At 62.7% G+C, this 14,123-nt stretch overlaps 1 protein-coding gene across 1 annotated transcript in view; it reads left to right on the plus strand.

Annotated features, from left to right (window-relative positions):
• The first annotated feature begins 5,371 nt into the window (after window positions 1–5,371).
• Window positions 5,372–14,123, plus strand: part of ATP2A1 (ATPase sarcoplasmic/endoplasmic reticulum Ca2+ transporting 1) — a 37,782-nt gene continuing 29,030 nt past the window's right edge. The window contains exons 1-5 of the mRNA XM_054052995.1: window positions 5,372–5,545; window positions 7,506–7,523; window positions 8,577–8,659; window positions 10,042–10,146; window positions 12,245–12,383. Of these exons, the coding sequence (XP_053908970.1) occupies window positions 5,428–5,545; window positions 7,506–7,523; window positions 8,577–8,659; window positions 10,042–10,146; window positions 12,245–12,383 (463 nt within the window). The 5' untranslated portion in view covers window positions 5,372–5,427. The remainder of the gene's footprint in view (window positions 5,546–7,505; window positions 7,524–8,576; window positions 8,660–10,041; window positions 10,147–12,244; window positions 12,384–14,123) is intronic.

A 14,123-nucleotide genomic window follows, 5' to 3' on the forward strand; every position in this document is an offset into this window, starting at 1 on the left:
GCCCCCCAAAAACACTACAGGGATGGGAGTGGATCGATCCCACCCCCCCCCCCCCAAATTCCCACTCCCGAGGTTTATTTTTCTAAGTTGGGGGGGGGGGGTGGGGGGGGGGTCTCAAAGCCCCCCCAAATCCAACTGTCCCCCCCCCTTTCCAGCCCCCCCAGTTCGGGTTTGTTTGTACAGAAACCGCGGGCGTATTTTGAAAGAAAAGTTGAAAATGCACATTTTTGGCCTTTTTTTTGGGGGGGGGGGGGACCCCAAATTTAGGGGGGAGCTGCGCCGAGGGTGGGTTTGGGGGTACAAGGTGTGATTTTGGGGGTCTTGGTTCCCGTTTCGGGGTCTTGGTGCTGGTTTGGGGGGACCCAGAGCCCTGATTTGGGGGTCCGGGTCGCAGTTTTGGGGGTCTGGGTTGCAGTTTTGGGGGTCCTGGTCTCCATTTTGGGGGTCTGGGTCGCAGTTTTGGGGGTCCTGGTCTCCATTTTGGGGGTCTGAGTCCCAGTTTTGGGGGTCTGGGTTGCAGTTTTGGGGGTCCTGGTCTTCGTTTTGGGGGTCTGGGTCCCAGTTTTGGGGGTCCTGGTCTCCATTTTGGGGGTCTGAGTCCCAGTTTTGGGGGTCTGGGTTGCAGTTTTGGGGGTCTGAGTCCCAGTTTTGGGGTCACCGCCCCCACTTCGGGAGTCCCGGACTCATTTTTGGGGTCTTGGTTTCCAGTTTAAGAGTCCCGGTCCTCATTTTGGGGTTACAGACAACACTTTGGGGGTCCCGGTCCCACTTTTGGGGTTACAGGTTCCGTTTTGGGGGTCCCGGTCCCACTTTTGGGGTTACAGGTTCCGTTTTGGGGTGACAAAGCGCAGTTTGAGGGTCGGGGTGTCCATCTAGGGGTCGCGGACTCCAGTTTGGGGGTTCTGATCTCCAGTTTGGGGGGTTCTGGTCTCCAGTTTGGGGGTTCAGGTCTCGTTTTGGGGGATCTCCTTCCTAGTTTTGGGGTGCTGGTCTACATTTTGGGGGTTCAGGTCCCAGTTTTGGGGTCCGATTTCCCAGTTTGGGGGTCCTGGTCCCAGTTTTGGGGGTCCGAGGTCCCAGTTTTGGGGCTCCTGGTCTCTATTTAGGGGTCACAGGTCCCAGTTTGGGGGTTCTGATCTCCAGTTTGGGGGTCACAGACCCCAGTTTGGGGGTCCTGGTCTCCAGTTTGGGGGTCACAGACCTCGGTTTGGGGTCCCCGGTCTCCGTTTTGGGGCTCCCACCCCGGTTTTTAGCGGCTCTGTCCCCGTTTTGGGGAGTCCAAGCTTCAGTTTTGGGGGTCCTGGACCCGTTTTGGGGGTGCATGGCCTCATTTGTGGGATCCCACCCCCGTTTTGCGTCTCCTGATCTCATTTTTTGGGGGTCCCATCCCCATTTTTGGGGGTCCCATCCCCATTTTTGGGGTTCCTACCCCGTTTTTGCCCCCCTTACCCCCATTTTTGGCCCCCCCACCCCTATTTTTGGGGTCCCATCCCCATTTTTGGGGTTCCCGCCCCATTTTTGCCCCCCTTATCCCCATTTTTGGGGGTCCCATTCCCATTTTCGGGGTTCCAGCCCTTATTTTTGGCCCCCCCACCCCTATTTTTGGGGGTCCCATCCCCATTTTCGGGGTTCCAGCCCTTATTTTTGGCCCCCCCGCCCCTATTTTTGGGGGTCCCATTCCCATTTTTGGGGTTCCCGCCCCATTTTTGCTCCCCTTACCCCTATTTTTGGGGGTCCCATCCCCATTTTTGCCCCCCCTTGCCCCTATTTTTGGCCCCCCCGCCCCTATTTTTGGGGCTCCCATCCCCATTTTCGGGGTTCCCACCCCATTTTTGGGGTCCAACCCCCATTTTCAGCCCTCTCACCCCCACTTTTACCCCTCCCCTCCCATTTTTCACCCCCCTCCTCCCATTTTTTGCCCCCCCCCCCCATTTTTACCCCCCCTCCTCCCATTTTTTGCCCCCCCCAGCCCCTATTTTTGGGGTCCCCCGCCCCTCTTCGGGCCCCCCCGCCCCGTTTCGGGGTGCCCCCCCCGCAGCTGTCGCCGGGCTCGGTTCCCGCAGCTGCTGCCCCCCCCTTTTCCCCCCCCCAAGAGGGACTATTTTTGGCCCCCGCAGCCCTCGGGGCCCCTTTTAGGGTAAAGCCTGGAGCAGCCCCGCCCCCCCCCCCCAGGGTCACCCCCAATTCCCACCCCCCCCCCAAAACCCCCATAAGCCCCCCCCAAACCCCATGAGCCCCCCTAAAACCCCTTCAGAGCCCCCCCAAACCCTGTCCTGCCCCCCCCCAATTCCCAACCTCCCGACTCCCCCCCCCCCATGATCCCCCTCACCCCCAAATTTACACCCCCCGACCCCCCCAAAACCCTCCCAGGACCCCCCAAAACTGATCCGGACTTCCAAAGCCCCCCCAAATCTATCCTTCCTTCCCCCCCATTCTATGGGTCAGGGGTCCCCCTTTGTGCCCCCCCCCATTCTATGGGTCAGAGGTCCCCCTTTGTGCCCCCCCCCCCAATCTATGGGTCAGAGGTCCCCCTTTGTGCCCCCCCCATTCTATGGGTCAGGGGTCCCCCTTTGTGCCCCCCCCCCATTCTATGGGTCAGGGGTCCCCCTTTGTGCCCCCCCCCCCAATCTATGGGTCAGAGGTCCCCCTTTGTGCCCCCCCCATTCTATGGGTCAGGGGTCCCCCTTTGTGCCCCCCCCCCATTCTATGGGTCAGGGGTCCCCCTTTGTGCCCCCCCCCCATTCTATGGGTCCCCCTTTGTGCCCCCCCCCCATTCTATGGGTCAGGGGTCCCCCTTTGTGCCCCCCCTTTCTATGGGTCCCCCTTTGTGCCCCCCCCCATTCTATGGGTCAGGGGTCCCCCTTTGTGCCCCCCCCCCCATTCTATGGGTCAGGGGTCCCCCTTTGTGCCCCCCCCCCATTCTATGGGTCCCCCTTTGTGCCCCCCCCCATTCTATGGGTCAGGGGTCCCCCTTTGTGCCCCCCCTTTCTATGGGTCCCCCTTTGTGCCCCCCCCCATTCTATGGGTCAGGGGTCCCCCTTTGTGCCCCCCCCCCCCCCATTCTATGGGTCCCCCTTTATGCCCCCCCCATTCTATGGGTCAGGGGTCCCCCTTTGTGCCCCCCCCCATTCTTTGGGTCTGGGGTCCCCCTTTGTGCCCCCCATTCTATGGGTCCCCCTTTATGCCCCCCCATTCTATGGGTCAGGGGTCCCCCTTTGTGCCCCCCCCCCCATTCTATGGGTCAGGGGTCCCCCTTTGTGCCCCCCCCCATTCTATGGGTCAGGGGTCCCCCTTTGTGCCCCCCATTCTATGGGTCCCCCTTTATGCCCCCCCATTCTATGGGTCAGGGGTCCCCCTTTGTCCCCCCCCCCATTCTATGGGTCAGGGGTCCCCCTTTGTGCCCCCCCCCCATTCTATGGGTCAGGGGTCCCCCTTTGTGCCCCCCCCCATTCTATGGGTCGGGGTCCCCCTTTATGCCCCCCCCATTCTATGGGTCAGGGGTCCCCCATTGTGCCCCCCCCCCATTCTATGGGTCAGGGGTCCCCCTTTGTGCCCCCCCCCATTCTATGGGTCGGGGTCCCCCTTTATGCCCCCCCCATTCTATGGGTCAGGGGTCCCCCTTTGTGCCCCCCCCCCATTCTATGGGTCAGGGGTCCCCCTTTGTGCCCCCCCCCCCATTCTATGGGTCCCCCTTTGTGCCCCCCCCCATTCTATGGGTCAGGGGTCCCCCTTTGTGCCCCCCCCCATTCTATGGGTCAGGGGTCCCCCTTTGTGCCCCCCCCCCCATTCTATGGGTCAGGGGGTCCCCCTTTGTGCCCCCCCCCCATTCTATGGGTCAGGGGTCCCCCTTTGTGCCCCCCCCCATTCTATGGGTCAGGGGTCCCCCTTTGTGCCCCCCCCATTCTATGGGTCAGGGGTCCCCCTTTATGCCCCCCCCCCCCATTCTATGGGTCCCCCTTTGTGCCCCCCCCCATTCTATGGGTCAGGGGTCCCCCTTTGTCCCCCCCCCCCCCCGCTATTCGCGACACCGAATCCGTGTTTACGCAGTTGGGGGGGGGGGATCCAGTTTCGGGGACCCCAGCGGGGGGGGGGGTGGGGGGGTGGGGACACTTGGGGACACATTTGGGGGGGGGGGTTGAGGGGGGGCCCCATTCCTCCCTGTCCGTCAGCGCCAGAAATAGCCCCGAGGGGGGGGGGGGGGGGCACAAAAGGGGGGGGGGGTAAAGGATTGGGGGGGTCATTGGGGGGGTTATGGGACACCGGGGGACACTGGGGGGGGGGCAGGGGTCGTGGGAGGTGACAGGGGACATGGGGGGGGGGTTATGGGGGGGTTTGATAGGGGGATATGGGGGGGCTATGGGACCCCCAAAGGGGTCACAGGGGTTTTGGGGGGGGCTATGGGATCCCCCAAGGGGGTGACATTGGGATATGGGGGGGCTATGGGGTGTGGGGGGGGGGTTATGGGACCCCCAAGGGGGTGACAGGGGATATGGGGGGGGGTTATGGGGAACATTGGGGGGCGGCTATGGGGTGTGGGGGGGCTATGGGACCCCCCAAGGGGGTGACGAGGGCCACCAGGGGGGTGACAGGGGACATTGAGGGGGGCTATGGGGTGTGGGGGGGGCTATGGGACCCCCAAGGGGGTGACAGGGGACATTGGGGGGGGGTTATGGGACCCCCCAAGGGGGTGACACGGGATATGGGGGGGCTATGGGACCCCCAAGAGAGTGACACGGGATATGGGGGGGCTATGGGACCCCCAATGGGGTGACAGGGGATATTGGGGGGTGACGAGGGGACCCCCAAGGGGGTGACGAGGGCCACCAGGGGGGTGACAGGGGGATAGTGGGGGGGTTATGGGGGACATTGGGGGGCGGCTATGGGGTGTGGGGGGGGTTATGGGATCCCCAAGGGGGTGACAGGGGACATTGGGGGGGGCTGTGGGACCCCCCAAGAGGGTGACAGGGGACATTGGGGGGGACCCCCCAAGGGGGTGACAGGGGTTATGGGGGGGGTGACAGGGGACATTGGGGGGGGGTTATGGGACCCAAAGGGGGTGACAGGGGACATTAGGGGGTGACGAGGGCCACCAGGGGGGTGACAGGGGACATTGGGGGGGTTATGGGGGACATTGGGGGGGGCTATGGGGTGTGGGGGGGCTATGGGACCCCCAAGGGGGTGACAGGGGACATTGGGGGGGACCCCCCAAGGGGGTGACGAGGGCCACCAGGGGGGTGACACGGCCACTGTCGGAGGGTGGGGAGGTGCCAGGAGCCGGGGGGGGGGGTGGGGGGGGTGGCCCCGAGTGACGTCGGGGGGGTGTCGGGGGGTGGGGTGTGGGGGTACCCCCTGATAAGCCCCCGCGGTGTCCCCCCCTCGGCGCCCCCCTCGGCAGCGGTGACGGGGACGGTGGCAGCGGGGGCCGCCATGGAGAACGCCCACGCCAAGAGCGTCGAGGAGTGCTTGGCCTATTTCGGGGTGACCGAGAGCGTCGGACTGTCCCCCGAACAGGTGAAGAGGAGCCTCGAGAAGTACGGACACAACGGTCAGTGCGGGGGGGGGGGGCACCCCCGGGGGGGGGGGGACATGGGGGGCATTGGGGGTATTGGGGGGCAGTGGGGAGATGGGGGACAATGGGGTATTGGGGGGCATTGGGGAGATGGGGGTATTGGGGGACATTGGGGTATTGGGGGGCATTGAGGAGATGAGGGACAATGGGGACATGGGGGGACAGTGGGGTATTGGGGGGCATTGGGGGGCATTGGGGAGATTGGGGTATTGGGGGCACAACGGTCAGTGCGGGGGGGGGGGGGGCACCCCCGGGAGGGGGGGACATGGGGGGGCATGGGGGGTATTGGGGGGCAGTGGGGAGATGGGGGACAATGGGGTATTGGGGGGCATTGGGGAGATGGGGGACAATGGGGACATGGGGGGAGATGGGGGACATTGGGGGACATTGGGGTATTGGGCATTGGGGATATGGGGGACATGGGGACAATGGGGGACATTGGGGGACATTGGGGTATTGGGGGGCATTGGGGAGATGGGGGACAATGGGGACATGGGGGGAGTTGGGGGGCGATGGGGGTATTGGGGGGAGATGGGGAGATGGGGGGCATTGAGGTATTGGGGGGCATTGGGGAGATGGGGGACAATGGGGACATGGGGGGAGATGGGGGGCATTGGGGGGCATTGGGGGGATGGGGACAATGGGGGGCATTGGGGGCGATGAGGGTATTGGGGGGCATTGGGGAGATGGGGGACAATGGGGGGGCATTGAGGGACAAGGGGGGGACATGGGGGGACATTGGGGTATTGGGGGGCATTGGGGAGATGAGGGACAATGGGGGGCATTGGGGAGATGGGGGACAATGGGGACATGGGGGGACAGTGGGGGGACAATGGGGTATTGGGGGGCAGTGGGGAGATGGGGGTATTGGGGGGCATTGGGGAGATGGGGGACAATGGGGTATTGGGGTATTGGGGGGCAGTGGGGGGACGTGGGGGGGACAATGGGGGGACATGGGGGGCATTGGGGGGCATTGGGGGGCATTGGGGAGATGGGGGACAATGGGGGCAATGGGGAGATGGGGACATGGGGGGGCATTGGGGACATTGGGGGACATTGGGGGTCAGTGTGGAGATGGGGGACATTGTGGGATATGGGGGGACATTGGGGGACAATGGGGACATTGGGGGAGATGGGGGGACATGGGGGGACAATGGAGGACATTGGGGGACATTGGGGGAGATGGGGGACAATGGGGATATTGGGGGGTATTGGGGACAATGGGGAGATGGGGGACAATGGGGGGACATTGAGGGATATGGAGGGACACTGGGGGACATGGAGGGGATGAGAGTATTGGGGGGCATTGGGGAGATGGGGGGAGATGGGGGACAATGGGGGGACATTGGGGAGATGGGGGACATTGGGGGACATGGGGGGAGATGGGGGGACATTGGGGACATTGGGGACATTGGGGATATGGGGACAATGGGGGACATGGAGGGAGGTGGGGGATGTGGGGGGGACAATGGGGACATGGGGACAATGGGGAGATGGGGGGACATGGGGGGCATTGGGGGACATGGGGGCAGATGGGGGACAATGGGGACATTGGGGGAGATGGGGGACAGTGGGGAGATGGGGGACAATGGGGACATGGGGGGACAGTGGGGAGATGGGGGGACATTGGGGGACATGGGGGGACATGGGGGGAGATGGGGGACATTGGGGGAGATGGGGGGAGATGGGGGTATTGGGGGGTATTGGGGACATGGGGGGAGATGGGGGACAATGGGGGGACGTGGGGGACATTGGGGGAGATGGGGGACATTGGGGACATTGGGGACATTGGGGGACATTGGGGATATGGGGGGAGATGGGGACATTGGGGGGACATTAAGGATGAGGGGGACATTGGGGGGACATCTTGGGGACATTGGGGGGGGCAGTGCCACCGCGTTGGTGTCCCCAATGTGTCCCCTCTCGGTCCCCACAGAGCTCCCGGCTGAGGAAGGTGAGAGCGTTTCGGGGTCCCCCAAATGTCCCCCAATGTCACCAAATCCCTCCCCCCCCCACAAATGTCCCCCAAATCCCCCCAATGTCCTCAAATCCCCCCCCAAGTGTCCCCAAATCCCTCTGAAACGTCCCCAAATCCCCCCGAAATGTCCCAAATCCCACTGAATGTCCCCAAATGTCCCCCAAAATGTCCCCAAATCCCCCCGAAATGTCCCCAAATTGCACTGAATGTCCCCAAATGTCCCCCAAAATGTCCCCAAATCCTCCTAAAATGTCCCCAAATGTTCCCAAATCCCCCCTGAATGTCCCCAAATGTCCCCCAAAATATCCCCAAATCCTCCCTGAAATGTCCCCAAATGTCCCTGAGTGTCCCCAGATCCCCCCTGAAATGTTCCCAAATCCCCACAAATGTCCCCGACGTCCCTGAAATGTCCCCAAATCCCACTGAATGTCCTCAAATGTCCCCAAATCCCCTCTGAAATGTCCCCAAATCCCACTGAATGTCCCCAAATCCCCCCCGAAATGTCCCCAAATCCCCCCCGAAATGTCCCCAAATCCCACTGAATGTCCCCAAATCCTCCCGAAATGTCCCCAAATGTCCCTGAGTGTCCCCAAATCCCCCCTAAAATGTCCCCAAATCCCCCCGAATGTCCCCAAATCCCCACAAATGTCCCTGAATCCCACTGAATGTCCCCAAATGTCCCCAAATCCCCTCTGAAATGTCCCCAAATCCCACTGAATGTCCCCAATGTCTCCCAAAATGTCCCCAAATCCTCCCTGAATGTCCCCAATGTCTCCCCAAAATGTCCCCAAATCCTCCCTGAATGTCCCCAAATCCCCCCGAAATGTCCCCAAATGTCCCCAAATCCCCACAAATGTCCCTGAATCCCTCTGAAATGTCCCCAAATCCCCCCCAAAATGTCTCCAAATGTCCCCAAATGTCCCTGAATCCCTCTGAAATGTCCCCAAATGTCCCCAAATCCCCCCAAATGTCCCCAAATCCCCCCCGCGATGTCCCCAAATCCCCCCCCGCGATGTCCCCGTCGCGCAGGGAAGTCCATTTGGGAACTCGTGGTGGAGCAGTTCGAGGACCTCCTGGTGCGCATCCTCCTCCTGGCGGCCTGCATCTCCTTCGTGAGTGGGGACACGGCGTGGGGACACGGGGACATCGGGGTGGGGTTGGAGAGGGGGTTGGGGACATGGGGATGGGGTTGGGGACACGGGGATGGGGTTGGGGACATCTCGGTGGAGGTGGGGACGTGGGGATGGGGTTGGAGATGGGGTTGAGGACATGGGGACAGCGTTGGGGACATGGGGACGGGGTTGGGGATGGAGTTGGGGACATGGGGATGGGGTTGGGGACATCTTGGTGGAGGTGGGGACGTGGGGACGGGGTTGGGGATGGAGTTGGGGACACGGGAACAGCGTTGAGGACATGGGGATGAGGTTGGGGACAGTGTTGGGGACATGGGGATGGGGTTGGGGACATCTTGGTGGAGGTGGAGATGTGGGGATGGGGTTGGAGATGGGGTTGAGGACATGGGGACAGTGTTGGGGACATGGGGATGAGATTGGGGATGGGGTTGGGGACATCCCGATGAAGGTGAGGATGTGGGGATGGAGGTGGGAACAGCGTTGGGGACATGGGGATGGGGTTGGGGACATCTCAATAGAGGTGGGGACGTGGGGATGGGGTTGGAGATGGGGTTGAGGACATGGGGATGGGGTTGGGGACATGGGGATGGGATTGGGGACATCTGGATGGAGATGGGGACGTGAGGATGGGGTTGGGGACATCTTGATGGAGGTGGGATGTGGGGATGGAGGTGGGAACAGGGTTGGGGACATGGGGATGGGGTTGGGGACACAGTTGGGGTCATCTCAATGGAGGTGGGGATGTGAGGATGGGGTTGGAGATGGGGTTGGGACATGGGGACAGGGTTGAGGACATGGGGATGAGGTTGGGGACATCTCGATGGAGGTGGGGACGTGGGGATGGGGTTGGAGATGGGGTTGAGGACATGGGGATGGGGTTGGGGACATCTCAATGGAGGTGGGACGTGGGGATGGAGGTGGGAACAGCGTTGGGGACATGGGGACGGGGTTGGGGACACGGGGTTGGGGTTGGGGACATCTCGGTGGAGGTGGGGATGTGGGGATGGGGTTGGAGATGGGGTTGAGGACATGGGGATGAGGTTGGGGACAGTGTTGGGGACATCTCGATGGAGGTGGAACGTGGGGATGGAGGTGGGAACAGCGTTGGGGACACGGGGACGGGGTTGGGGACAGCGTTGGGGACACGGTTGGGGCCATCTCGATGGAGGAGGGAGGGCCGCGTGGACGGAGCCACGTGGGGGGCGGTGGTGGCGGCGGTGTCCTTGGAGGTGACCTCGGGATCCGGTGTCGGCTCCGGTGTCGGCAGCTGCTCCTCGGGGGGGGGAGGGGGGGAGGTGACAGCTGAGCCCCCCGCGGTGTCCCCCCCGTGTCACCGCGTCCCCTCCGCCCCTGTCCCCAAGGTCCTGGCGTGGTTCGAGGAGGGCGAGGAGACCATCACGGCCTTCGTGGAGCCCTTCGTCATCCTCCTCATCCTCGTGGCCAACGCCGTGGTGGGCGTCTGGCAGGTGAGGGGACAGCAGAGGGGACAGCGGGGACAGGGGGGACAGGGGGGACATTGGGGACAGGGGGGACAGAGGGGACGGGGGGGACATTGGGGACAGGGGGGACAGGGGGGACAGGGGGGACAGGGGGGGACATTGGGGACAGAGGGGACAGAGGGGGACATTGGGGACAGAGGGGACAGGGGGGGACATTGGGGACATTGGGGACAGGGGGGACAGGGGGGACAGGGGGGGATATGGGGGACATTGGGGACAGGGGGGACAGAGGGGACAGAGGGGACAGAGGGGACATTGGGGACGGGGGGGACAGTGGGGACAGGGGGGACATTGGGGACATTGGGGACATTGGGGACAGGGGGGACATTGGGGATATGGGGGACAGAGGGGACGGGGGGACAGGGGGGGATATGGGGGATATTGGGGACATTGGGGACATTGGGGGACATTGGGGATGTTGGGGATATGGGGGACATTGGGGACAGAGGGGACATTGGGGACATTGGGGATATGGGGACAGGGGGGACATTGGGGACATTGGGGGACATTGGGGGACAGGGGGGACAGAGGGGACAGGGGGGACATTGGGGACATGGGGGACAGTGGGGGACATTGGGGACATCAGGATGGACGTGGGGACACGGGGATGGATGGGGGACACGGGGACAGACGTGGGGACATCAGGGTGGACGTGGGGACATTGGGGACATCAGAGTGGACGTGGGGACATCAGGATGGGGTTGGGGACATCAGGATGGACATCAGGATGGACGTGGGGACGTCAGGATGGACGTGGGGATGGGGTTGGGGACATCAGGATGGGGTTGGGGACATCAGGATGGACGTGGGGATGGGGTTGGGGACATCAGGATGGGGTTGGGGACATCAGGATGGGGTTGGGGACGTCAGGATGGACGTGGGGACATCAGGATGGACATGGGGACATCAGGATGGACGTGGGGACATCAGGATGGACATGGGGACATCAGGATGGACGTGGGGATGGGGTTGGGGACATCAGGATGGGGTTGGGGACATCAGGATGGGGTTGGGGACGTCAGGATGGACATCAGGATGGGGTTGGGGACATCAGGATGGGGTTGGGGACATCAGGATGGACGTGGGGACATCAGGATGGGGTTGGGGACGTCAGGACGGACGTGGGGACACGGGGGTGGAGGTGGGGACAGGGTTTGGGGACACCTGGGTGGGGTTGGGGAGGTGGCGGTGGCACTCGAGGGCGGGGGGACGTCCCCACAGTTCTCCCTGACGTTCCTTTGGTGTCTTCCGATGTTCTCGTTGTCTCCTGGTGTCCCTCTGGTGTCCCTCTGGTGTCCCTCTGGTGTCCCTCTGGTGTCCCTCCGGCCCTCCTCGATGTCCCCTGGATGTCCTCCCTGACGTCCTTCACGTCCTTCAATGTCTCTCTGATGTCCTCTCGTTGTCCCCGTGGCCTTTCTAATGTCCCGTTGGTGTCCCTCCACGTTCTCACGGTCTTCTCTGATGTTCCTCGATGTCCTTCCACCTTCTCCTGATCTCCTCTGACCTTCTCCTGATGTTCTTCACCATCCCTGTGATGTCCCCGATGCCCCTTTGGTGTCCTCCAACCTTCTCCTGATCTCCTCTGACCTTCTCCTGATGTTCTTCACCGTCCCTGTGATGTCCCTGATGCCCTTTTGATGTCCTCCAACCTTCTCCTGGTCTCCTCTGACCTTCTCCTGATGTTCTCCACCATCCCTGTGGCTCTCCCTGACGTCCCCATGGTGTCCCTTGACGTCCCCGTTGCCCCCTTGATGTCCTCCAACCTTCTCCTGGTCTCCTCTGACCTTCTCCTGATGTTCTCCACCATCCCTGTGGCCCTCCCTGACATCCCCATGGTGTCCCTTGATGTCCCCGTTGCCCCCTTGATGTCCTCCAACCTTCTCCTGGTCTCATTGGACCTTCTCTTGATGTTCTCCACCATCCCTGTGATGTCCCCGATGCCCCGTTGATGTCCTCCACCCTTCTCCTGGTCTCCTCGCCCCCTCTGCCGCTGTTCCCCGCGGTCCCCGCGGTGTCCCCGACGTCCCTGTGGACCCCCCGGTGGTGTCCCCGGGATGGGGGTCAGGAGCGGAACGCGGAGAACGCCATCGAGGCCCTCAAGGAGTATGAGCCGGAGATGGGGAAGGTCTATCGCTCCGACCGCAAAGCCGTGCAGCGCATCAAAGCGCGAGACCTCGTCCCCGGGGACATCGCCGAGGTGGCCGGTGAGGAACCCACCAGGAACCCCCAGGAACCCCCCAGGAGCTCCCAGTATCTCCCAGTAGCTCCCAGTAACTCCTCAGGAGCTCCCAGGAACCCCCCAGGAGCTCCCAGGAACCCCCCAGGAACCCCCCAGGAACCCCCCAGGAACCCCCCAGGAACCCCCAGGAGCTCCCAGTAGCTCCCAGTAACTCCCCAGTAACTCCCCAGTAGCTCCCAGGAACCCCCCAGGAACCCCTCAGGAGCTCCCAGGAACCCCCCAGGAACCCCCAGGAACCCCCCAGTAACTCCCAGTAACTCCCAGTAACTGTTGGGACATCCCAGTAGCTCCCAGTAACCCCCAGTAACCCCTCAGGAGCTCCCAGGAACCCCCAGGAACCCCCCAGGAACCCCCAGGAACCCCCCAGGAGCTCCCAGGAACCCCCCAGGAACCCCCAGGAACCCCCCAGGAACCCCCCAGGAGCTCCCAGGAACCCCCCAGGAACCCCCCAGGAGCTCCCAGGAACCCCCCAGGAACCCCACCAGGAGCTCCCAGTACCTCCCAGTAACTCCCAGTAACCCCTCAGGAGCTCCCAGGAACCCTCAGGAGCTCCCAGGAACCCCCCAGGAACCCCCAGGAACCCCTCAGGAACCCCACCAGGAACCCCTCAGGAGCTCCCAGGAACCCCCAGGAACCCCCAGGAACCCCCCAGGAGCTCCCAGTAGCTCCCAGTATCTCCCAGTAACTCCCAGTAGCTCCCAGGAACCCTCAGGAGCTCCCAGTAACCCCCAGTAACTCCCAGTAACCCACAGGAGCTCCCAGTAACCCCCAGTAACCCCCCAGTAGCTGTTGGGACGTCCCAGTAACTCCCAGTAACCCTCAGGAGCTCCCAGTAACTCCCAGTAGCTGTTGGGACATCCCAGTAGCTCCCAGTAACCCCCAGTAACTCCCAGTAACCCTCAGGAACCCCCAGGAGCTGTCAGTATCTCCCAGTAACCCCCAGTAGCTCCCAGTAACCCCCAGTAACTCCCAGTAACCCTCAGGAACCCCCAGGAGCTGTCAGTATCTCCCAGTAACCCCCAGTAGCTCCCAGTAACCCCCAGTAACTCCCAGTAACCCTCAGGAACCCCCAGGAGCTCTCAGTATCTCCCAGTAACCCCCAGTAGCTCCCAGTATCTCCCAATAACTCCCAGTAACTCCCAGTAGCTGTTGGGACGTCCCAGTAGCTCCCAGTAACCCCCAGTAGCTCCCAGTAACCTCCAGTAACTCCCAGTAACCCTCAGGAGATGTTGAGAGCTCCCAGTATCTCCCAGTAACCCCCAGTAATCCCCAGTATCTCCCAGTAACTCCCAGGAGCTCCCAGTTATCTCCAGTAGCTGTTGGGATGTCCCAGTAGCTCCCAGTATCTCCCAGTAACCCCCAGTAACCCCCCAGTAGCTGTTAGGACGTCCCAGTAGCTCCCAGTAACCCCCAGGAACCCCCAGTAACTCCCAGTAACCCCCAGTAACTCCCAGTAACTCCCAGTAACCCCCAGTATCTCCCAGTAACCCCCAGGAGCTGTTGGGAGCTCCCAGTAGCTCCCAGTCCCCCCCAGTTTCCTCCCAGTCCCTCCCAGTAACCCCCAGTTTGCTCCCAGTCCCTCCCAGTCCCCCCCAGTTTGCTCCCAGTCCCTCCCAGTCCCCCCCAGTTTGCTCCCAGTCCCTCCCAGTCCCTCCCAGTCCCTCCCAGTCCCCCCCAGTTTCCTCCCAGTCCCCCCCAGTTTGCT

The sequence above is a fragment of the Cuculus canorus genome, chromosome 38, assembly GCF_017976375.1.
Source record: "Cuculus canorus isolate bCucCan1 chromosome 38, bCucCan1.pri, whole genome shotgun sequence".
Classification (NCBI taxonomy): domain Eukaryota; kingdom Metazoa; phylum Chordata; class Aves; order Cuculiformes; family Cuculidae; genus Cuculus; species Cuculus canorus.